Source organism: Gymnoscopelus microlampas, assembly GCF_963454915.1.
Source record: "Gymnoscopelus microlampas genome assembly, chromosome: 19".
Classification (NCBI taxonomy): Eukaryota; Metazoa; Chordata; class Actinopteri; order Myctophiformes; family Myctophidae; genus Gymnoscopelus; species Gymnoscopelus microlampas.
This window is the reverse complement of record NC_139956.1, coordinates 5910845-5937139: the sequence shown is the minus strand read 5'-3', so window position 1 is coordinate 5937139 and position 26295 is coordinate 5910845. Positions and strand designations below refer to the sequence as shown.

The 26295-nt window shown below is 42.8% G+C and overlaps 1 protein-coding gene across 1 annotated transcript in view; it reads left to right on the top strand.

The window, feature by feature from the left end:
* Window positions 1–26295, top strand: part of LOC311035279 (neural cell adhesion molecule 2-like) — a 658788-nt gene that overhangs the window by 616466 nt on the left and 16027 nt on the right. The window contains exon 15 of the mRNA XM_084043386.1: window positions 5621–5795. Within this exon, the coding sequence (XP_083899512.1) occupies window positions 5621–5795 (175 nt within the window). The remainder of the gene's footprint in view (window positions 1–5620; window positions 5796–26295) is intronic.

The window sequence follows — 26295 nt, the reverse complement described above, 5'->3', positions numbered from 1 at the left end:
TAGAACTTCATTAAGCCCCCTGGTGGTGTTTTTATGGTGTTTTATGTCTTCTCTGACCATTTTGAGTTTCTACCTGGAGGCTGAAACCTTGAGGGTCAAACGTGCCAATAGAGAAACATCGCTTTAGTGAAATAGTAAAAACATACCCTCCCCCTCATTATCATAAAACAACAGGTGTGGGCATGAGGAGAAGGAGGGACTAGGACAGGTGGGTGGTGCTAAGGTGGTGGAGGAGGTGCTAAGGTGAGAACCAGGTATACTTAATGAACTGGAGGCGTGTCCACATAAAAACATAATTTTAACACTTTCTGTACACTTTTTTGAAAAAAATGTTCCTCCTAGTATAACCATAATACCTGATGATTATGTTTTAGGGGGGGGGGGGGGGGGGGGTCACTGAAAATCACGGCACCCCGTCTTTAAGGGTATTGGTACCTTATTGTCTCCACCTGAGGAAGACCGCTTTTTGGTCCAAAACGTTGAAACTGTTTGCACATGAAACCTTTTCGGAGCAGCAGCTGCCTGTGCGGACCTATATTTAAATGATTTATCACTATTACAGGTTCTCACAAACGGCCCATACTGTATGAGCATCGTTGCATGCATGTGACCTAGAGCTGGGTAGCAGTTGTTGTTGAAAGATGTTCAGATTTTTAAGACTTTTCAAAATGTCATGTTTTCGCTACTTGTCGTATGCCTCCTAGCACTACCATTCTGCTTGAACAAAGAAATTGCATATTTTTCAACTTAAAAAGCTGTCGATGCGACTCCTTTGTGTAACACACAACAACGCTAATCGAAAGGGTCGTGAGACATGAGAAGAAACATGGACGATCTCCCGTGGATTTGTGACAGTTCAGACGTGTTTTGCATTTTGTTTTGTTTTTTCGGTTGGATTTGTTCCTGCTGACTGATTCCATTATGTGGTGCTGGAGTGAGTCTGCCACTGTCTCTCTGTCTGTCTGTGTGTCACTTAGCATCCATGCTTTAAATGAGAGGCAGCGCAAGCTACGGCACCTACCACAGTTTGTCATTAAAAACACATTTTCGAGGCGAAAGACAAAAATATGTTAAAAAGCTGATCAGCCTCGCCACTAAAAGACAAAAGACAAAACCTCTACTGCTCTCCTGTTATGCGTATTACTGTATATTGAATGCTGTATTTGATTGATTGATTATTCATTCAACCAATGCATTCATTCACTACATTTAACCCATTAAGACCTGGAACTGTGTCATTTTTAGATTTGAGCTAAAAAAACATTATTTTACACTTTGGGCTATTCAAAAATAGCAGATATACAAGCTCATAGCGCGGCACCGAGTGCCGCGCTACAAGCTTCTATATGTGCTATTTTTGAAAAATTGTGAAAATGTGTGCGAATCTTTGAATATACATATTTTTTAAAGCGAACATTTTTAACTCAAATCTTTGCTTCTGGGGGTCCCTGGAACAAAATATTTTGGAGACATGCAGAATCTGCTTCAGGTCTCAATGGGTTAAAACATAATTGGTTTGTTTTTTGTTTGTTTTTGCCCACAATGTAATGCCCCAAAAACGCCAGGGTTAAATTTGGTTAAAAACGTATTATGTTTCACATAAATCCCGGAGCACAGAACTCAGTGTGTTCATCACGTGGACAAGTACACTTGAACCACATCAAATCCATACCTGTACCAAATATCTGCTGTCCAGTAATGGGATTTGAACTGGCTGCGAGAGAGAGAGAGAGAGAGAGAGAGAGACGTTGCCGTGTCCTGGCGTGCAGTCAGGAACGCCCAGCAAGGCTCTTTTGAAGGCCAGACAGGAGAGGAAAGTCAGACCAATCCCTCTGTAACCCAGTAATCTGTCCGGCTCATATCCTGACATGGAGGCGATTATGGACACATCGCATGATGGCACACGCGTCAAGGGCAAGCACATGCTGTAAACAGACAGAACACAACACTTGTGTACCCTGTACGGGACACAGGGGTGTGTGTGTGTGGAGCGTATGGATCCATCCATGCATGCACACCAGTTGTGTAAAGTAACTAAGTACATGTACTCAAGTAATGTACTTAAGTACAATTTTGAGGTACTTTTACTTTACTGGACCATTTCCAGTTTTCAGTACTTTTACTTCTAATCTCAGAGGCAATTTTTTTACTTTTACATTGGCTATTTTCAAACATTTTAGTACTTTTTACTTTTGATACTTTAAGTACATTTTGATACCAATACTTTTGTACTTTTACGTGAATTAAGTGAATTTTGAATTCCGGACTTTTACTTGTAACATAGTACTGCAGTATCGATACTTTTACTTAAGTAGAACACTTGAGTCCTTTTTTCCACTAGTGATGCACACATACACCCTCCACACACACATACATGCAGACGCATGCACACGTACAGTACATGCAAGGGCATTCATGGTGAAATACACTCACGTATCCCTCAGAGGACACTCAGTTTTAGGCCGTGTTTAGACGACAACGGTCTCTAGAGAAAACGTCATGTGACTCAGTCATGTATACCAGCTTGCTATCTGTTTTCTCTGATTTGTACCGCAGAATCTGGCAACACTGCTAGTGGCTCCCCATTGGCTTAGACCTGTTGCTTATTTCTCTTGCAGAATCTGGCAACACTGCCATAGAGGCGAGAGGCGTGTGGCACGACGAGACCGCCCGTTCAGAGTATGGGAAAGTATTCCCATTGGCTTAAAGGACAGCCAATGATTGAAAACATGTCGCGAATATGTCGAACACATGTCGAACACATGGATGACTAGTAGGTCAGTCTCTTCTTAGACCAGCTTTGCAAGCTGGTAAAAACGCTGCAGTGTGCATGCCAGGTGGCTAGGTGGCGGTGTGACGCACTGCCAGATAGACCACCAGTCACGCATGCCTATTAACCACTTCCGTTCTGCTTCCTGTCACAGCTGTTTGTTTAGCGTGATCGTTTTATACAACTAGATTCTGACAAGTCCCGGAAAAGACGCGCCGTGATTGGTGGCCAGTAGTCACTTTGAATGGCAGTTGGGGCAAACGTTCGCCCCAAAACATGATTTACGATTCTGTCCCCTATCGGTACATAACTCAGACGGCACTGAGTCGGCTCAAAGCGAACCTCGCAACGTTCGGCACGGCGACTCGCTCGCTTCAGCTCGCTCGGTGGTGCCTCTCGTGGCTCAAGTTTCGCTTGAGACAGCACGCCTCCGTCGCAATCCAAAACTATGCTTTATCGGTATAGCTGTTCGATCACGTAGGGTTTGATCGGCAGTCTAATGCTCAGCGAGGTACGCCGCTAGACCAGGTGAAAAATCAGGGTTCATCTGGTCTGGTGAACCCTATTTTTATTTTTCTGACAACGTTGTTGCAAATATGATTGGTGCTAGGACCATGCAGCATTAAGCATTATAGGGAACAGTACCTTCCTTGATTTTGTTTAGAACTGAATTCTGGTGGGGCAGTCGGTAGCGCCGTCGCCTCACAGCTATAGGGTCCTGGGTTCGATTCCCGCAGGGGACGCTGTGGGCGCTGGGGGCGTGTTCTCTCCTCCGCGTCATCAGTGTCCATACCCTAGGTGGGGTTGGCGAAAGGGCCTACTCTGTGTGGAGTTTGCATGTTCTCCCCGTGTCTCCTAGGGTAGTTAATACCCTCACAAAAACATGCAGTAATCCTGGTCACTACACTGCCTCCCCCTGGCCAGCCGGGGCGCCTGATGGAGGGGAAAGGAACTGGTTGGAATAACGTGTTCCTTCCACACGCTACGTCCAACCAGGGAAACTCTCCCCTGTCAGGTGACAAGAAGGTCAGTTGGCTCTCATGCATTGAAGGAGGCATGAGCTCGGCCCTGGCCTCCCTAGGTTGGCAGAGGGAAGGTAGTGCCCAGGATTACATAGACAATTGGCACTGGGTGTAAAAGATAGGGTTACAAATCGTGGGATAAAAAAAATAAAATAAAAAAAAAGAACTGAATTCTGGGAATCGTCGTTATAATAGACAACAAAGCTACCGTATAGGTGTTGCCCAAAAAGGTCTACTAAAATGGATGTTACGCCACACGTTGTGACTCGCACAGGAACAAATGGACCACAGGGAGACAACCGGCAAAACATCCGGCATACCAGATGATGGCCTCTCAGCTACAACCGCCCCACACCAGGCATAGCTATACATAAAACTACAGGGATCACATGCCTGTACAAAGCATATATCTGCTGGTGGTGTACTCCAAATCTGTAGCTCATAAGAGTTTCTGACTTTCTTAAACGTTGGAGCCACACTATTTCAAGCCCCGCTGGCCACTGTTACAAATGAATCACTGGGATGGCGTGCGTGTGAGCGTGAGTGTGTGTGGGTGTGTGTGTGTGCGCGCGTGGGTGCGTGAGTGCGTGGGTGGGTGCATTTGACATGCCTTCAAAAGCACCTGACAGGAGGGTTTCTGTCAGTTTAACCGTAAGACGGTTCTCTCTCTTGCTCTCTGCCTCTCTCTGTCTCAATCCTCGTCTCCGTCTCTGCTGCTCATCATTTCTCTTTCCATTTCTCTCTCTCTCTCTCTCTCTCTCTCACTCTCTGTCTCTCTCTCTCTCTCTCTCTCTCTCTCTCTCTCTCTCGCTCTCTCTCTCTCTCTCTCTCTCTCTCTCTCTCTAGTGTTAATTTTGACAGCACATTTTTATTCAGTTTTATTCCTAGTCTTTTGAATCAAATTCCATTTAGTTTTTGTGATATTTTAGTCATCTGAAATGTTTTACTGCTAGTCTAGTTATAGTCAACTAAATATACAGTTGATTTAGTCGACTAAAATGTATTTTGGCGGTCCTTGATGGCGTCGTAATGGCTGATCTTACACTTGGTTGCATGCTGAAAATAGCCGATCTACAAGCTCACAACGGTGAGCTTGTAGATCTGCTATTTTCAGAGCGCAACACCCGAGCGCAACCAAACATAAAATGACTTACTGTACTTACTGGATCTCTTCTCCACTAGTCTCTCTCTAACATGTTAGTCTAGTTTGTATTTATTGACGAAATTTTAGTTTTTTAATTTTAGTTTTTTAATTTAGTTTTAGTTTTAGTCATCATAGCTTAGTTATTATTATTTGTATTGAGTTTTCGTCAGTGAAAAAAAGGTAGTCGACCAACATTTTTCGTCATAGTTTTAGTCGACGAAATCACTCTCTCTCTCTCTCTCAGGGACGTGCACAGATAGACTCTAGGTGGTGCTAGAGCACCTGCCCTTTGCCCTCTTGACCAGAAGTGCCCCTTTGAAGTGTGCCCAGTTTACAGCAGGGGTCTTCAACGGGGGTTAGGGACCCCTAGGGGGTCCTCAGAGTTACTACAGGGGGTCCGCCAAATCTTTATGTGATATGATTTTTCTTTTTACCATAACCACTCGAAACCTAGCATCCCTTTTCTGAGGAGAACTTTAGCCAAAAATAGCCGATCTACAAGCCCACAACGCCTCGTGCTGCGAGGCGTTGTGGGCTTGTAGATCAGCTATTTTTGGCAAAGAGGTATAGGTGTAGAGGGAAAAAAGGGCAGACCAAGTAAACAAAAAAAAGTATAATTTACTTGAGCACCTGCCCCTCAAAATGTCTGTGCACGCCACTGCTCTCACTCTCTCTCTCTCTCAGGATAAGGAGGAACAGTGGATGACCAAGCTGGTTCCGGGCGCGGACGACTTCGCCATGCTGCAGCCCCTCCAGTGGAACACGCGCTACGAGGTGGAGATCACGGCGCGCAACGTCAAGGGCCTGTCGGAGCCCACCTTCTACCAGTTCTTCATGCCTCACCAACCCGACATCACAGGTGAACAACAACACATCCATCACCCATCACCTCTCTGTCCGTCTCTCTCTCCAGTCCACACAGTGTGGTATTATATCATCTGTTTCAGGGAAACTTTTTTGCATTTCAAGGACCCTGTGCATCTTAGGCCAGTTTGATTGATTGATTGATGTACTTTATTTAGTAAGACATGAGAACAACAGTACATGGAAGTACAAATTCACAATACAAGGTCTACTAAACTGGAAGACTCATAAAAGCACAGAGCTTGTTTCAAATGAGTTCCCCATGCACACAAATCATGATGACATATAAGAGACAGACAGATATACACAACTACTATAGAATGTCATACAATCAGTTTACAGGTTACTGGTATGAAGAGTGAGAAATATGTACAAAAGGAGAAGGAGAGAGGGGGGGGGGGGGTAGGGGGGTAGGTTAGGTTAGGACTTAGACAGGGGCCATTTTCCAATTGCAGCCTCCTGAAGGTGTATCTTTAGGGCTGTTTTGAAAGAGAGTAGGGTTTTACACTCCTTTACTCCTTTTGGTAGGGCGTTCCACATTTTTGATGAATAGCATGAGAACGAGTTACTTCCCTTTGTTGAGCCAAAAAAGGGTTGGACAAGGTTTGTGGAGCTGCCTCTGGTATTGTGATCGTGGACATCATTAACATTTTGGAAGTATTTTGACAAATACAGGGGGATCCCAATGTTGTGATATATCTTGAAGACCAGGCCCATAGCAAGTTGCTGTACTCTGTCCGCAACCCTAAGCCATCCAATCCTATCAAAATGATCAGGGGTTAGATGGATTTTGTAGTTGAGGCCAAGAAGTAGCCTTACAAGTTTGTTTTGGGATGTTTGGAGCCTTGTTTTTAAGGCCTTGGTGGTGTTGTGATACCATGAAGTACATGCATAATCGTAATGACCTTGTATGAGGGCCACTGCAAGAGTCTTCAGAGTCTTCTTACTGACTTTACGATCAATACTCCGCAAATAGCGTGTTTTTTTGTGGACCGTTTTGATCGTTTTTTCAGCATTTTTGTCACCAGAGAGGTCAGCCTCCAAGATAGAGCCCAGGTAGGTAATTTCGTTTTTTCTTTTGATGATATCATCACCCGCTTTGATCGTGAAGCTCTCTGCCTTTCTGAGGTTAGGAGTGGACCCAAAGAGGATGCATTCCGTTTTGCCCAGGTGTAATGAGAGCTTGTTGTCGGAGAGCCAGATGCAGATCTTGTTGAGTTCAGAGCTGAGAGTTTTCTCAACCTGCAGCCTGTCCCTGTCCGAGACTAGCAGGGCCGAGTCATCTGCGAACAGGAACAGGTTGCAGTCACAGGCTGACGACATGTCATTCACATATATCAGGAACAGTAAGGGTCCTAGTATACTTCCTTGGGGAACACCACAAGTCACTGGGAGGGGGGGGGACTGGGTGCCGTTTACTTCCACCACTTGCTCCCTCCCTTCCAGGTAGGATCTCATCCAGTTCACTGACGTGTCATCAAAACCTATTGCTCTGAGCTTATTGATCATAATCGGGTGATTAACGGTGTCAAAAGCCTTCTGGAGGTCCAGCATGACCATGCCGCAATATTTGCCCTTTTCAATCTCTTGTTTGATAGAGTCGTTCAAATAGAGAAGGCATGTGTCAGTGGAGTGGTTTGTTCTGAAGCCAGATTGGAATTTGTAGATTAGATTTTTCTCGGCAAGATACTTGTCGACCTGTTCATAGACTATTTTTTCCATGACTTTCGAGATGGAGCTTAGAATAGAAATAGGGCGGTAGTTGCCAGGGTCTAATTGGTTTCCTTTTTTGAACAGAGGGGTCACCCTTGCTTTTTTGAAGTCGTTGGGGACCTGTCCCTGTGTGGTGGAGAGGTTGAATATGTGGGTAATGATTGGAGCAATGGAGGCGGCTGAGTCTTTTAGAAATTTGGGGGGGATATTGTCGAGGCCTGTGGCTCTGTGTTGATGAAGAGCACTCAATTTTTTAAACACCTCTTCTGTTTTCACAGGGGAGAGTTTAAAGTCATCTTTGCAAACACCCTGTTTTTCGTAAAATGAGACAACATACTCCTCACCATATCTCCCAGAGTGTGGAGGAAGTTTTTCAACCAAATCTGAGGCTACGGTCGTGAAGAATATGTTGAGGATTTTACTCACTTCGTGTTTGGATGAAATGAGAGTGTCATTCACCTTGAGGCTTAAGTTTGAAAGCCTGGTTTTCAATTTTTTGCTGCAGCCTAGGAGGTTCTTGAGTAGCCTCCAAAGCTCTCGTGTTTTTTTTTGATTTTCCTCAATCTTGTCATCGAGGTAGCTTTTTTCTGCTAACAGGAGCATGCTATTTACCTTGTTTCTTAGCTTGTTTTTTTCCTTTTCAAGTTTAGCTACGTGGGATTCGAGACCTTTGTTAAAACATTTGGCTAGTTTGATCCTACTTTTATGAAGCTCAGAACACTTTTTGTCTCTGACTTTCATGGCAGTAAGGATGTCCGAATTCATCCATGGTACCGAGCGGGTTTTGACCCTGATGGTTTTCATGGGAGCCACACTGTCCAAAATTTGAATGAATTTGGTTTTGAAACAAAGCCAGGATTCGTCTACCTGTGTGCTGTTTAGAACGTCGGACCAATCCTGTTCCTCCAGTCTGTGATCCAAGTCCTCACTCTTATAATTTTTTAGGTCTCTGATTGTGACTGTTTTGTGGTAACCGGTCTTAGGTTTACGTTTCTTTCTGGTGCAGAAGATCATGTTGTGATCAGATATGCCACAGGTGGAAACACCACTATTTAGGATTTTTTCCTTGTCCGTTGTTAGAATGAGATCTATGGTAGTTTGAGAGGAAACACACAGCCTTGTGGGCTGAGTGATCAGCTGGTGGAGTGAATGCCGATCACAACACGCCTTGAATGACTTATACACTGACGCTTCCTTGCGGAGTATGTCAGTGTTAAAATCACCAAGAAGAATCGTCTCCGCATGGTCCACTTTAGCTAAGCATTCATCAAGTCTATCATAGAAATCAGTCTGGTTAGGAGGTCTGTATATGGTACCGACTAGCACAGGTTTGGCATGTTTAAAAATGATCTCGACCCACACAGCTTCAATGTTTTCATCCATCAGGTCTTCCCGAAGGATGCAGACATTGGCCGGGTTTCCCAAAGAGCTCGTGCGTAGAGCATCGTCGCAGGTCCGACGACGGGTCTAACGTGTGACGTCACATGCTTCGCAGTACCATAGCAGGCACGTAGATTTCAGGTCATGCGTGGCCGTACGCAGCTTGCGCAAGCGTCTCCTACACAGCTGGGACTCGGCCAAACCTACGCTCTACCCTCATTAGTAGCAGGTGGTTGTGCCCCTGCGTGCCATCTAAACTGGCTGCGTGTGTGGTAAAAGTACATTCGTGAGACAGAATGCGCGCAGCATACTCCCCGCCCACAGTAGGAGGGGAGTACTGTCCTACGAAGCATCTTGTAACGAGCGCCCTGGGCCGCCTGTAACACCCATCGTTCTATGAAATCTATGAAAAGACCGGCCGGGCCGGGCCGGTGCGTAAAAGGGCGAGCGGCTGCAGTGCTTCGTCCTCTGCATGAACCCGAAGTTTACAAATCGTACTCTCACGGATGATCCGATCATCTAATAAAAATATTAAGCACATGCCAAGTTAACTAAAGGTATATAAATGATGCTGAGCTAAATATGTTTCCTTAATTTCGAAGTTTTATAGTTAAACGTTATGATGAAAGTGCAGTTCCTCTCACAAAGTGACAGCTGTTGCGCTCGGCGAGCGCAACAGCTCGCCATGTTTATGAATGGTTAAAACATCTTTTGAAAATAGCAGATCTACAAGCTTGTGACACGTTGTGAGCTTGTAGATCTGCTATTTTCAAAAGATGTTTTAACCATTCATAAACATGGCGAGCTGTTGCGCTCGCCAGCTGTCACTTTGTGAGAGGAACTGCACTTTCATCATAACGTTTAACTATAAAACTTCGAAATTAAGGAAACATATTTAGCTCAGCATCATTTATATACCTTTAGTTAACTTGGCATGTGCTTAATATTTTTATTAGATGATCGGATTATCCGTGAGAGTACGATTTGTAAACTTCGGGTTCATGCATAGAGGACGAAGCACTGCAGCCGCTCGCCCTACCCAAAATAACAGATCTGCAAGCTATCAACACGGCATGTCGCAGTGTGTTTGTTGTATATATGTCTGTTTTTTTGGGGAGGCGTCGCCCGTTACGCGTTAAGCTGTCAATCATGCAGGGGGACGCCCCCTCTATCCTCTGAATTTTTTTGAACGGCGAACAATGGCCGCAGTGTTTATTTAAGATCATTGAAATGTCACCTTAAAAAATGCATTTTAATACATTACAGAATGTACCTATAAAAATGTAAGTGTCCAATTCATATAAAGGTAAGTTAGATAAAGGTGCGACTTTATCTTAGTATTTTTGCAAAATCCTGTATATATAGATATATGTATGCAAAGGGTGTTTAAACTATAGTAGGATAGCACTACGTAGTTGACGTAGGCTTTACGTAGGCTACGTCCAGGATCTCTTCACGTGCATGCTGTCTCACGAATGTAGTTTTAGCACAGACGAAACGGAACCTACGAAGATGGTGTCTACTGAAGCCAATTTAGATGAGACGTTGGGCACACACAGCTGCTACTAACGAAGATAGTGCGCAGCGGGGTTGCTACTGCGCAGATGCGTGGAGGCACCTACGCAGCTTCTAGGCTACGCAGGAGCTCAAATTCGTTTGGGAAACGCGGCCATTGTCAGTATGAACATACATGCAAACACCACCCCCGTTTCTGTTCCTATCTTTCCTGAAGAGTTTGTAGTTTTCAATTTCAATCACAGAATCAGTTATCGCTTGATCAAGTTTTGTTTCAGAGAAAGTTAAAATGTCAACCTTACCATCATAAAACATCTGCTTGATTTGTGTTAGCTTGTCTCCTGCTAGAGAATTCACATTAAGATGTATCATGTGCAAGCCAACGCCAAACGATTTGATCATTTTTTCAATGGATAGGTGTTTATCCACTGAGAGATGTTTAGGAGCAGTCTCGGGGGGGGAGGGGGGTGTAGTGTCCATCAAAGCCATTGTTCCGTCGTGGGCAGCCAGCAGTGGGGGTTGGGGGGGGTTGGGGGATTGGGGAGGGTTGGGGGGTTGGGGGGGGATGGGGCGCGGAGGTCCCAGCACGGCCTCTGCTAATGGTCCCATCACGGTCTCTGCTGGGACCCTGGCCCTGGAACGAACCGTAGGTTTGTAGCGGTGCATCAAGGTCTCTGCTCCGGTGAAAACAGCTAGGTGACTCCTTGGTTCCACGTTCTCGGCTACGCTGCATCTCCCGGTTGATCGCCGTTGTGCGTCGGTGCAAGCGTCCTCGTCGACGGCTGCGGTGGATACGACGTCGGTGTTTAGGTTGATCATTTGGGTTGATTCGCCTAGTCGAGTTGGTGTGAAGCCGTTGGTGTTGTCGTCGAGGCTAGCTTCGGTAGCAACGTTGGCTAGGCTAGCTCCGGTGCTCCGGAAGTTCTTTGTTCCAGCATGGCTTTGTTGTTGTTTTGCCCCGTTGCTTGTGGCAACGTTTGCCGCTAGCCTGTTGGTTTCAGCTATGAGCCGAGCGGATTGCCTTGTGGTCACAGGGCCAGGGTTAACTTCAACGTCTCCGGAAAGTAGTAGAATTAAACAGAAGTACGTCTTCCGATTACATCTACCATTCAGGGGTTTGTTTCTTCGCTTCGGGTTGGCTGTGAGAGTCGAGTGGATCGCCGTGGTTCCATAACCTGGGTGTTTTTTCTCGGTTCCAGTAGTTAGGTTTAAGTCATTGTGTGATTCTACCTTTTCTGTCTCGTATGATTCCATATCCTTCTGGTGTATAATCCATGCGGAGTTGAGGTGTAAATCCATAATCCACAGGATGAGGATAAGGAAAGGTATGCGAGGACGCAGGACGCGAGAGCGATCATCGATGCGACCACCCATGTCGACTGCCGGAAGCGAACGACCTGGTGGTTCTCAACCTGTGTGTCGGGACCACCACGGGGGGGGGGGGGGTCCCAAGTTGACAGTGAAGTACTGTCAACTAATTTTCGCTCATCAATTTAATGATGCAGCCAGTGGTGGCCATTTAAGTAAAAGTATCAATACTGCCAGTGGCGTGCACAGACATTTTGAGGGGCAGGTGCTCAAGTAAAAAAAAAGGGCACCTTGCAAAAAATAGCCGATCTACAAGCCCACAACGCCTCGCAGCGCGATGCGTTGTGGGCTTGTAGATCTGCTATTTTTGGCTAAAGTTCTCCTCAGAAAAGGGATGCTAGGTTTCGAGTGGTTATGGTAAAAAGAAAATCATATCACATAAAGATTTGGCGGACCCCCTGTAGTAACTCTGAGGAACCCCTGTTGAAGACCCCTGCTGTAAACTGAAAGGGCACTTCTGGTCAAGAGGGCAAAGGGCAGGTGCTCTAGCACCACCTAGAGTCTATCTGTGCACGTCCCTGAATACTGCAATGTAGACATACTCTGTTATGTTTAAGTAAAAGTCTGGTAATCAACATTTACTTGAGTAAAAGTACAAAGGTGTTGGCATGAAAATATACTAAAAGTATCACAAGGTAGCAAGTTTTGAAAATGGCAGCTCACAACACGTCGCATTGTGAGCTTGTAGATCGGCTATCTTCAAATACAATCTTCAAAAGTTTAAATAGGGCTGAAGTGGTTAATGTATGTTTTTGTAATACTAATCAAAATCTACAATATGCTCAAGTAAAGTAAAAGTACCTCAACATTTTACTTGAGTACATGTACTTAGTTACTTTACACCACTGTAAAGGTGGGGCTGATTTGAATAGTTTTATGTGCTGGTGGAAGTTTTATTTAAATCTGCAAAGTATAAAGTAACTAAAGCTGTCGATTGTAGTGGAGTAAAAAAAAATATACAATATTTCCCTCCGACGTGCAGTGGATTAGAAGTGTAAAGAATCAAGAAATGGATGTATTAAGTAAATTAAAAGCACCTCAAAATTACAATTTTACGGAGGGGAAAGGAACTGGTTGGAATAACGTGCTACGTCCAACCAGGGAAACTCTCCCCTGTCAGGTGACAAGAAGGTCAGTTGGCTCTCATTGCATTGAAGGAGGCATGAGCTCGGCCCTGGCCTCCCTAGGTTGGCAGAGGGAGTGTAGTGCCCAGGATTACATAGACAATTGGCACTGGGTGTAAAAAATAGGGTTACAAAATCGTGGGATAAAAAAATGTGAAAAAATAAATAAAAAAATACAATTTTACCTAAATACAGTGCTTTCCTCCCCCATGTGTATATTACAAAATAAAGTAATGACTGCATATGAAAAAGCCTTTTACACGCCTTTGACAGTAGCTCAACATTTTCAAATGCAAGGGAACAAAACAGGCAGATGATGGAACCGAGCTTTTATACAAAAAAAAAAGGAAAATAAAAATCAATTAAAGAAGTTATTATGAACCCTGCAAAGAACAAATTACCTCCTTGGATGAACAACACAACTCAAACATGCTGAAAGACTTTTTTTTTATTGAGGGTGTGTGTGTGTGTGTGCGTGTGTGTGTGTGTGTGTGTGTGTGTGTGTGTGTGTGTGTGTGTGTGTGTGTGTGTGTGTGTGTGTGTGTGTTTGTGTGAGACACCGGTGTGACTCCATGCTGCAGTCTCTGCTAGACACTGATGCCACCTGCTGGCCAAAAGTGGAACCACACCCAGTGTATTCCATCAGTCGAGTGCCTCACAAAATGTATGCCCTTTTGTGCGCCGAAAATAGACGATCTACAAGTTCACAATGCGCAATGGTGTACATTTAATTAAGTACTTTGCTTAAGTATTATGTTGAGGTATTTTTTACTTTACTGGAGTATTTCCAATTTGCAATACTTTTACTTCTACTCCACTACATCTCAGAGGCAGATATTGTACTTTTATTCCACTACAATTCTTTAAAAACTTTAGTTTCTAGGTACTTTTTAGATTATTATTACAAAACACACATTGACCACTTCAGCCCTATATACATTTCGGGCATTTGAAAATAGCCGATCCACAAGCTGAGTATGGCAGTATTGGTACTTTTACTTAAGTAAAATATTTGAGTACTTTTTCCACCACTGACAACGCGTCGTATTTGCGGCGCATTTTCTTTCGGCCGTGCGACACACCTGTGTAGGACGAAGCATAAACGGGGCGTGATCATTTCACAGGCACCAGGCGGACTGACGTCTCTTTTGCCCAAGCGCTGTGCAGAGGGGAATTGACATCAGCAGGGCGTCACCATAATATGTGACACCATGCCGATGTCAATTCAAAACACAGCTGGAACGCCATTCCGACGGTCCTTTAGACGCTGCACGTTGCTCCGGCTTTTTTTGGAATGGAAGTCAAATGACAACACCAGTGCCTAAAAAGCCCCACGATGCCTACACAGTGAATAATGATCATTCTTCCTGTAGCTTTGACCTCGATTGTCGTGGAAATGTTTTGAGGAAATTGTGGTGTCCCTCCCTGGGCCTGCAACGAGACGGATGTCAAGCCGATGTTAGGCACGTCAGCTTGCCTTATACTGTAATCATGAGCCAAGCGCCGAAGACGCCCGTCCTCTGTAGGCTATTTCAAACCTTGAGAACACCACAAGCCTCAAATTGCAGTGGTGGAAAAAGTACTCGCATGTTCTACTAGTAAGTAAAAGTATCAATACTGCAATGTAGAAATACTATAAGTAAAAGGCCTGTGTTCAAAATGTTACTCGAGTAAAAGTACAAAAGTATCGGCATCAAAATATACTTAGTAAAACAATTAAAATGTTTAAAAATAGCAGATCTACAAGCTCACAACGCGTTTCGAAGCGACACGTTGTGAGCTTGTACATCTGCTATTTTGAAATAGCCTATAATATAAAACAGGGCTAAAGTGGTTAATGTATATGTTTTATAAATTATATCTGCAAAGTAACTAGTAACTAAAGTTTTCAAATAATTGTGGTGGAGTAAAAGTATTAATAGTAATTGGAAGTACAGCACTTGAGTAAATGTACTTAGTTACTTTACACCACTGTCAAATTGTATGAACAAACTGAGGGTCCAGGCACTCAATAATAAAAAGGAAGAAAAAGCCTTTATCAAAGCAAGGCATTTGTCTTGTTTTAATAAAAGTATTTTTCCTGTTTTTTTATTGACTGCCCAGATCCTCAGTTTGTTAATGTTTTTTTTATCCCGTTTGATCCAGGAGCTCCTCTGAAGTGTGTCTAACTACTTTTAAATACTTCTCTCTCCGTTAAGCATCTGGTTGTGATGTTTTTTTCTCAGCCTCAAATGTTAGTTGATGATTGAAAGAAACCATAACTATAGAAACTAAAACAAACTGATCTCATAGAGAAAATGTCCTTAGTTGTAGTCTTTGTCAATCTATCTCATACGTACTGTAAGATATTTTTCTTAGCTGTGCCAGTTTTTTTTTAACTTCATTTTTTTTGTATTTATGATTTTTATTCATCATAGGTAGTAGTAGGGCAGTTGGAGCAAAAACATATACAGTAAGACTCATGCATTTTTCTTTTTCCTACATACAGTACAATATAGGGGTGTGCCGATACACTAATTTCACGAAACGATACGATACGATATTTGGCTCACAACTTCGATACGATTTCGATACGATACGATACGCACTTTTTTTATTATGAAAATATATGGAGGAGAAAAAAAGAAAATGCAAACAAATAATTCTGTTTTTGCATTATTCAGATATGCAAACTTGTAGCTTTTCAGCTACAATAGCCGTTTTGAATCCAAATAGTATGACACCTGACCCGAAAAAACAACATGTTGTCACTCTTTTCACTTCGGGGACGTTTGCATGCCTGATTATTATGATTGTAAAAAAAAATAAAAAAAAATCAAAAACGATATTTTTTTTTTCCAAAACGATACATATCGTCCCGAAAACGTATCGCGATATATCGCGGGACGATATATCGGCACACCCCTAGTACAATACAAAACAATTCACACCCAACATAATATTTAACACATATTAGTTTACTTTTGGTACTTTAACTCTCTCAGTGCCACTCCCCGAGATATCCAGAGTTTTTCCCGAGTACCCTCGGTGCCAGAACGAGAAATCCTGAGTTTTTACTTTTTGCTGTGGTCGCGCTATTCTGTTTATTTTTCATGATCACTTTCGCTTCCTGACTCCTTCAGACTCATTGGGTTCCGGTTTCATGACGCAGATTACGTTTCCAGTTCTCATTTCTTTTTCCGCGGTCATTTTCGGTATTTCACACGGTAGAAAAAACGAACGGAGACGTCCCCTTCTATAATCTTTGGTCTGGGTGACGATCAGTCACGAAAATGTGGTGGGGGGGGGGGGGGGGGCGAGTCAGCGAGGTATTCAATGTGTCGATTTGCTGCTCTCTACTAGTAGAACTGTCGTATATGTTTAAAACTGCAGAAGAGAAGCTATTTGAAAATTAAACAATTAAACAAAATAGCAAAAAAAACAAAAATTGCTGGCACTGGGGGAGTACTTTATGAAAATACTCTGGCACTGAGACAGTTAAGTACCAAAGTTGACTTTTGGTACTTTAAGTACATTTTGATGCCAATACCTTTGTACTTTTACTCAAGTACATCTTTAACACCAGACGTTTAAAACCATAACTATAGTAACTCCTCTCCTCTCTACGTTGAGCACCTGGTTGTGCTTCTTATTTTTTCTCAGCCTCAAATGTAAGTTGATGATTGAAAGAAACCGTAACTATAGTAACTGAAACAAACTGAACGCATAGAGAAAATGACCTTAGTTTTAGTCTTTGTCAATCTATCTCATACGTATACTGTGCCCGTTTTTTTTTTTCTTTTACTTCATTGCCCAAGTGTCTCTGCAAGCATGTCCGGCGAGGACGCGCTGTGATTGGCCAGTCTTCGCTTCGACTGGTAGTTCTGCCTCGGTGTTTTGGCAATTAAATGCCAGGATGAAACTCATTGTCTCCCCTATGCATACAGTAGTAATACACTAAAGCCCTCTAGCAGAGACCCCCTGAGTCTATACAGTACATTTATGGAAGGATGATTGTTATTGTCTAAACATGTAACTTTATAATTTTGTCAGTGGCGTGCACAGACATTTTGAGGGGCAGGTGCTCAAGTCAATTATACTTTTTTTTGTTGACTTGGTCTGCTCTTTTTTCCCTCTACACCTATACCTCTTTGCCAAAAATAGCCGATCTACAAGCCCACAACGCCTCGCAGCGCGAGGCGTTGTGGGCTTGTAGATCTGCTAGTTTTGGCTAAAGTTCTCCTCAGAAAAGGGATGCTAGGTTTCGGGTGGTTATGGTAAAAAGAAAAATCATATCACATAAAGAATTGGCGGACCCCCTGTAGTAACTCTGAGGACCTCCTAGGGGTCCCGGACCCCCTGTTGAAGACCCCTGCTGTAAACTGAAAAAAACATTTTTTTTTTTTCCAAAAGGGCACTTCTGGTCAAGAGGGCAAAGGGCAGGTGCTGTAGCACCACCTAGAGTCTATCTGTGCACGTCCCTGAATTTTGTGGGACATAGTATGCTTTATAGTTGTTTAAAAAGTGACATAGTGCTGCTTTAACCTGTGCAATAGAATGCATTCAGAGACTTCACTTTCTCTTTCGATATTTGTATTGATTTTTGACAAAATGACGTGCACAGACTTTACCTTCTAACGATTGTGTCCGTATGGAGCGAGCAGTTAGGTCATGCTGATGTCCTTCCAGCCAATCCTGCACAGCGTTGTTAGATAGATACGGTACAGAATTACAGCATGGTTTGGCTCCTTAACGGTGTGACTGAAAAGCAGGCTTTTGCCAGCATGAACACAACAGCTCTGGAAGATAATGAGGAAGAAAGACTATTTGAGGCCATGAAGAGCCTGTACAGTCATGAAGGAAGCAACAAAAAAAAATCAATGTGGACTCTCAATTCTGTTCTGAATACCAACCTTTGCTGAAGGCAGAAGACTCCATGTGCCAAAGTGTGACTCAGTGGGGGACAGTAACGTACCTTTACTTGAGTACTAATACTTAAAGAACTTAGTTTCTTTTACAACCAAGGTTTATGTTTTAGCTTGTAATTAAAGTAAATAAAAGATGATTGTTACATTTTTTTCATTTACTGCTTTCTATAGTTTTAGCAATTTTCGCGATCTTTTTTTTACAGTGGGCAGGTGGCTAAATGTTTTTGGGGTTTTTTTACACAATAACCCGGCGATTTCTTTATTATTATTTACAGTAGCTAGTAACTATAACTCACATCTGGCCATCAAAGACCACGCAACCTTTTTATTGTGTAAAAAAATACATATTTAGCCTACAGTATATAGACATATTTAGGCTAAAACTTGAGTTACTAGTTACTTTGCAGATATAAATATATGACATTATAAAACCACTTTAGCCCTATTTTATACATAGGCTATTTGAAAATAGCAGATCTACAAGCTCACAATGCGTCGCATTCGCGACGCGTTGTGAGCTTGTAGATCTGCTATTTTCAAACATTTTAGTTCTGTGGTACTTTAAGTACATTTTTATACCAATACTTTTGTACTTTTACTCAAGTAATTTTTTAATTCCAGACTTTTACTTATAACAGAGTACTTAATACATTGCAGTATTGATACTTTTACTTAAGAAAACATTTGAGTACTTTTTTTCCACTGGCTCATGCTGTAGCTACCTTCCCTTAATCATCTGGCCAATAGGGCTATGCACTGTCCATGGTGCTGAAGTCTCTCCTCAGACCTCTGTCGTCCTAATCTCTCAAGAACAGATTCTGCTCTGCGTTTGAATCTGTCGGTCGCCGTGTTGACAACCCGTGCGCATTGGTTTCAAGTGGGTGTGCCTTCAGATCACGAAGCAGGCCGCGCTTTACCCAATCAAATGTAGTGGGCGGGATTTACGTGTGTGCCGTTCGTTCCCCACTAGAAACAAGCCGAAACTCATTTAACAATAGCGTCCTCAAAGCCGACAAGACCACGGAAAGTTAGTAACATTTTAATCATCATAGAAACAAGTGGGCTTATAACCAAAACCATCCATGTTCTCTGGGAGAAGTGGTGTTAGTGTTCCGTGGAGAAATATTGTTAGTGGGAATGAAAACATAGTCGCACCACTGGAAGTGGAAGGCTGAAGGCAGACCAAAAACCCCGGTTTCCTTGCGCACGGGTCCACCGTATAGCCCCCCCCCCCCCCCCCAGAGCCAAGTAAAAGAGTAAAAAACAGCAGGGCGCTGTTTTTCCTTTTTATTTGGCGATGGGTTCCCAGATTGCTGTTGTCCTAACCTGTGGGTCCAACGAATCCCTGCTCCACACACTACCCTCTTACCCTTTATCCTCTCTACCTCGTGCTGTCCCTCCCTTCTTTTCTCTATTCGCCTGCTCCTTTTTCTGATCCCACCTTTCTGATTCAGTGGTCTTGGTAGCTACGTAGGTATTTTGGAAGTGCGATGGAGGACAAGTGAAAGGATTACCTAGTTAATTTTTTTTTAAATTATCTCTACAATACAGAGTTTCGTATCTTGTCATTTTGTCACAGAAGGATTTTAAGGCGCTTATCTCTTTTCTTTTTTAAATACCACAATTTAACCCATTAAGACCTGGAACTGTGTCATTTTTTAGTTTTGAGCTAAAAAGCATTATTTTACACGTTGGGCTTTTCAAAAATAGCAGATATACAAGCTCGTAGCGCGGCACCGAGTGCCGCGCTACGAGCTCGTAGATCTGCTATTTTTGAAAAATCGTGAAAATGTGTGCAAATCTTTGAATATATATATATTCTAAAGCGAACATTTTAAAATCTTTGCTTCTGGGGGGTCCCTGGAACAAGATATTTTGATGGGGGTCCACCGCCAAATACATATAATTGTGGGGGTCCTTGACATGAAAAGGATTGAGCACCACTGATATAGAAACATACGTTTTTCAGAATACTGCTGAGATTTAGGAGACATGTAGAATCGGCCTCAGGTCTCAATGGGTTAAGCTAGCTGTCACTAAGCGTATATAGGTGCCAGGCTTTTCAAACTAAAAATATCCGAGTATGGAAATGAAACCTGTGAAAATTATTCCCTGGGCTGTTTGACAGATCTGCACCAAACGCAGTCTGTGTTCCATGCAGTTCCTGCATGTAGAGATAAGCTACTTTTATTTTTGTTTTAGCTTAAAGGCTAACAGACACAGGCTGTTTGTATAAGCCAACAAACCAACACATAGACGAGGTTTCTTTGTAACGTCATCACAGAGATTAGCTCGCAGCCAGGGGGCCACAAAGCAGCATTAACTTCACAGCATATCTAGCAGAGCCAAGCTCCCAAGGCAGAGATGACGAGGGATACCGAGAACACAAAAGAACGGACTTGTGTCCTTCGGAATGACGTGGAATGACGTCCCCGCCATTGGGAACTAGGGCTGCAACTATCCAATATCTTCTTAGCGATGTTTCTGTCGAATTACTTTTCAGTAAAGTTCACAAAATCTTCACTGTTGTTTACTTTTGTAACTTTTTTTTTTCCTTTTCCCCTATAATGATATGCCCCAAATAAAATAAAATATTATTTATTGATTAAATTATCCATTATCGACTATTCTTCATAATTGATTATATCAATTAAAGGACGACTTCACCCATTTTCAACCTATCTTCATATAATAGGTCCTAACTAATGCTGATAAAATGGTACCACTTTTTTCTACTCGTTCTGTGTCTCAGAGGAGGGCTGTGGACAGTTCAGAAACCCGTCTACCAGTGACATCATCGATGGGGAATCCAAGCTAATAGAAACTGCAGGCTTTGTATTCATGGAAAGTTGCAATGCAATAATAGATCCCATTGTTCACGTGTTAATAAAAATCTAAATTCAAAATTGAAATCTCGTTGGAAAAAACAATCCTGCCTAACGATGATGTCACTGGTAGACGGGTTTCTGAACTGTCCACAGCCCTCCTTTGAGACACAGACTGAGTAGAAAAAAATGGTACTGTTTCATCATGAGCATTACCTATTATATGAAGATAGGTTGAAAATGGGTGAAGTCGTCCTTTAACGGTTGCACCCTAAGGGAGTAGGATACGACCTTGCAGTATCCTGAGATGAAGGAACACATCTTTCTAGTTGGAGACGGAGTTACCTAAAACACATACTTAAAAGTACATTACTTTTAATTATTATTGCATACTTAGTTACTTTCCACCACTGGAGGACAGTGGACAGTGCTGAGGATGTGAGGAGTAGTGGTTGGCGAAGGTGGAATTCAAATACCTGGGGTCGTCTATCCCAGTGGTTCTCAAACGTTTTCATGTCAAGGACCCCCAAATTGACACTTATTAGCCCGCGGATCCCCATTTCAAAAGATAAGCCAGGGACCCCCATAAGAGAAGATTTTTTTCCCGGCTCTAGCAGTGATTCTCAACCATTTTAATTTCAAGGACCCCCAGTTTGACATGCATTAGGTCTACGGACCCCCATTTAATGGCCTTTATATCACTTGGACTGCAATTTATTTTGTAAAATCTATGTCAATGTAACTCTGAGAGTGTACAAATGGAACCAAATGGACCCTAACGGGTCCATTTGGTTCCATTTGTACACTCTCAGAGTTAAAGACCCATAAGGGTCCATTTGGTTCCTGTCCATCATTTAGCTGGGGACCCCCTGGAACCCCCTCAAGTACCCCTGGGGGTCCCCGGACCCCACTTTGAGAACCAATGGTCTATCCAAAGTTACAGGAGTTGTGGAAGAGAGGTGGAGAAGAGAGTGCAGGCAGGGTGGAGCAGATGGTAGGAACGTGTCAGGAGTTGTTTGTGACAGAAGGGTACCAGCGAAAGTGAGTGGGACGATGTATAGGACGGTGGTGAGACCAGTGATGCAGTACGGCTTGGAAACGGCGGCGAACACCGAGGAAAAGACAGGAGGCAGAGCTGGAGGCGACATATGCTTCCCATGTGATTCCCATTAGGAGTGATAAGGAGGGACAGGATCAGACTACATTCGAGGGTCAGCCCCGGTTAGATGGTTTGGAGGTAAAACAAGAGAGTATGGTGGTTGAGATGGTTTGGACACAGTGGTGGAAAAAAAGTACTCAAATGTTTTACTTAAGTAAAAGTTATCAATACTGCAATGTAGAAGTACTCTGTTACAAGTAAAAGTCCGGAATTAAAAATGTACTCGAGTTAAAGTACAAAAGTATTGGTATCAAAATATACTTAAAGTACCAAAAGTAAAAGTACTAAAATATTTTAAAATAGCAGATCTACAAACTCGTAGCTCGAGCTTGTAGATCGGCTATTTTCAAATAAATAGGGCTGAAGTGGTTAATGTATGTTTTATAATATAATAATTTATATATGAAAAGTAACTAGTAACTAAATGTTTTAAATCATTGTAGTGGAGTAGTGTATATTTTGATCCAAGACAGACGTAATAGTGAGTAGAAGTAAAAGTATTGGAAATTGGAAATACTCAAGTAAAGTACAAATACCTCAGAATTTTACTTAAGTACAGTACTTAAGTAAATGTACTTAGTTACTTTCCACCACTGTTTGGACATGTGCAGAGGAGGGATGAGGGGTAAATTGGGAGAGGGATGCTGAAGATGTGCCAGGTCCACGAGCTGGCCAAAGAGGAGGTTTATGGATGCAGTGAGAGAGATCTGTTTGTGACGACCCCGATGGGAACTAGCAGGGACGTGCACAGATAGACTCTAGGTGGTGCTGGTCCTGCCGTTTGCCCTCTTGACCAGAAGTGCCCTTTTGAAAAAAAAAAAAGAAAACGTTTTTTTTTTTTTTTTCAGTTTACAGCAGGGGTCTGCAACAGGGGGTCCGGGACCCCTAGGGGGTCCTCAGAGCTACTACAGGGGGTCCGCCAAATCTTTATGTGATATGATTTTTCTTTTTACCATAACCACTCGAAACCTAGCATCCCTTTTCTGAGGAGAACTTTAGCCAGAAATAGCAGATCTACAAGTGTGGGCTTGTAGATCGGCTATTTTTGGCAAAGAGGTATAGGTGTAGAGGGGGAAAAAAGAGCAGACCGAGTAAACAAAAAAAAGTACAATTTACTTGAGCACCTGCCCCTCAAAATGTCTGTGCACGCCACTGGGAACTAGTCGAACAAAGAAGAGAGGAAGAAGACTGTAATGAAATGTTTTAGTTTTTATTCCATAACTCAGATGTGTCTGGCGGCGCGCCCCACCACCCCCTGCAGAGCTCCCGCATTCACACAGAGATGTAAGGCTAAAAGAGACAAAGGGAGAGAGAGAGGTGTGTTGTTTGTGAGCTTGTAATTTCCTCCCCTCCTGCAGTGTGTTACCACACAGACATTTATGCTGCCGTGGCTGCACGGCGAGCGTTATTGCCTCTGTCATTACTACTGCAGCGGCTCTAAATTGCCTGTGAGGTTGTGCTGCTGCTTCTCAAACAGAACAAAACAAGAACCCGGGCTAACGGTGGGCTCAAGGCGGTTAACTTTGATTGGCTGTCCTCTCTTGTTAGCGAGCGGAGCGGAGTTGTGTTGCATCATGGGACATGGGGGGGGCGGGGGTGGGCTACAGAGGGAGAAGCGCGCAGAGGGAAAAAAAAACAAGCTTTTTGCTTAATGTGTTTGTTTGAAGAGGAGTAACCGCCAAGAGCTGTTCAGCTAATAAGGCAGTAAAGGATAGAGAGCCATGTGAAGAACTGTACCAGTAGCAGGTAATAAACAACATAACCGTTTGGAACAATTACACACTCGTTCATTACAGTTCCCTTTCTTTTGTTAACTCTCTCTCTCTCTCTCTCTCTCTCTCATCTCTCTCTCTCTCTCTCTCTCTCTCTCTCTCTCTCTCTCTCTCAGCATACTGCTGCTTCCAACGCATTGTGAGCGTGTAGATTGGCTGTTTGTTTTAACACGACACTTGGGACAAAGTATAAAGTAGGGCATTCATTTACTTAAAAGAAAACATAAATACATGAAATATGGAGATACAACGTTTCTGCCCAACAGCAACGCTATACATGCGCACACACACACACACACACACACACACACACACACACACACACACACACTGGTTGTGATGACCTCTGCAGGTTGTCCGTGGTACTGCGTGATGTGTTCATCCTGTACATGTGACTTCTATATTTCACGGCCAACTTCAATTCCCACTCTGTTAGTTAGTAGGCTATACCTTAATCTCCTGGTTTCTGTTAGCCTGGGATCCAGCCTGCTTCGCTACGTTCGGCGGACTTTTTTTTCTCTCTTCGCTTATCAGTCTGGAATGCACCCCATTGACTCGTTTTGCAGAACTACACTGGAACTACATATGTTACGTTAGGCAACGTCGTTGCTGATTGGATGTTGTTCAAACGAATGACGAATCACAACGATCACACCGTTTTTTTTGTCCCGCCCCGCATCACAGACCAATCAGAAGCCACGGCACGATTCCAGCCGTATGCCATGTCCCGCCTCCCTTGGAGATAGGAGGCATTCCAGACTGAGAAGCGAAGAGAGAAAAAAAAGTCCGCCGAACGTAGCGAAGCAGGCTGGATCCCAGGCTAGGTTTCTGGTACTTCATTCCCAATCCCTGTGCGTTAATACCTGCTTAGCATACTCGATTTTAATCATTATTTTACAAATAAATCTAGGGCTGCAGCCATCTGTATTTATTTTAGCAATTATTCTATTGATAAAGTTTTTGATTAATTGAATTATCGAGAAGCGTGTTTCCTGAACCTGTGTTTCACTACTGCCATGACAAGTGAATTCCCCCCGTGGGATCAATAGAGGTCTATCTTTCTACCTGCACAGGATTTCTATGTATCCTTCATTGTCTGCCCATTTCTCACCCTTTTCCTTTCAGTTCCTCCCCTCCCCTCCCTTCTCCTCCTCTCCTCTCCTTCCTCTTTTATCACCTCCTCTGCTTTGTGTGAAAGTAAAGTGTCATTGATTGAAACGTTGCCCTTGGTGAGGTTTCAATTAGCTCGTTACCTTCCTCTGGTCTCACAAAAGCAAAGCTTTTCGTTTTGGCGTCCTCTAAATCAACAACGCTCTCTGTCTCCGCTTAGGTTTTTGCATTATTCTGCATTATTCTGCTACAAGTAAAAGTCCGGAATTCCAAATTTACTTGAGTAAAAGTACAAAAGTGTATTGGTATCAAAATGTACTTAAAGGACGACTTCACCACTTTTCAACATATCTTCATATAATAGGTCCTCACTAATGCTTATGATAAAATGGTACAATTTTTTTCTAATCAGTCTGTGTCTCAGAGGAGGGCTGTGGACAGTTCAGAAACCCGTCTACCAGTGACATCATCGACGGGGAATCCAAGCTAATAGACACGCCAGGCTCTGTATTCCTGGAAAGTTCCAATGCAATAATAGATCCCATTGTTCTCGCCTTAATAAAAATCGGAATTAAAAAATTGTAATCTTTTTGGAAAAAAAAATCCTGCCTAATGATGATGTCACTGGTAGACAGCCCTCCTATGAGACACAGACCAAGTAGATTTTTTTTTTATCATTTTATCATGAGCATTAGTGAGGACCTATTATATGAAGTTAGGTTGAAAAGTGGTGAAGTCGTCCTTTAAAGTACCAAAAGTAAAAGTACTAAAATGTTTGAAAATAGCAGATCTACAAGCTCACAACGCGTCGCGATGCGACGCGTTGTGAGCTTGTAGATCGGCTATTTTCAAATAGCCTAGGTATAAAAGAGGGCTAAAGTGATTAATGTATGTTTTATGATATAATGATTTATATCTGCAAAGTAACTAGTAACTAAAGTTTTCAAATAATTGTAGTGGAGTAAAAGTACTACATTTGCCTCTGAGATGTATAGTGGAGTAGAAGTAAAAGTATAGACAATTGGAAATACTCCAGTAAAGTAAAAGTACCTCAAAATTGTACTTAACTACAGTACTTAAGTAAATGTATTTAGTTACTTTACACCACTGCAACTGACCCAGTAACCCTGGACGTTACAGTGTAGTGGTGGTGATGGTGCGAGTGACAACGCGTGATTTGTGTATTGTGCATTTGTTTTTGTTCGTGTCGTGCGTTCTTTTTGTTCCTCTGCTAAATACTTGATTAGAGAAATCGTACGGTACATGTGTTATTGGTGCGCTCTGCACAGTAACGTAATCAAAGCCCTTTGTGAGATATCCACAGAGGGCTCTTTACAGGAAATGATGGCAGCTAATCCAAATGAATGCTTTTATCTCTCTTTTTTTTTACATGAATCATCTGCACTCATACGTTTTCATTCTAATTTTCAAAAAGCAATGCAATGGGGGAAAAAAAGGATGGGACATCGGTCGTCTATGACAGTGATTCTCAACCATTTATTTAACCCATTAAGACCTGGAACTGTGTCATTTTTAGATTTGAGCTAAAAAGCATTATTTTACACTTTGGGCTATTCAAAAATAGCAGATATACAAGCTCATAGCGCGGCACCGAGTGCCGC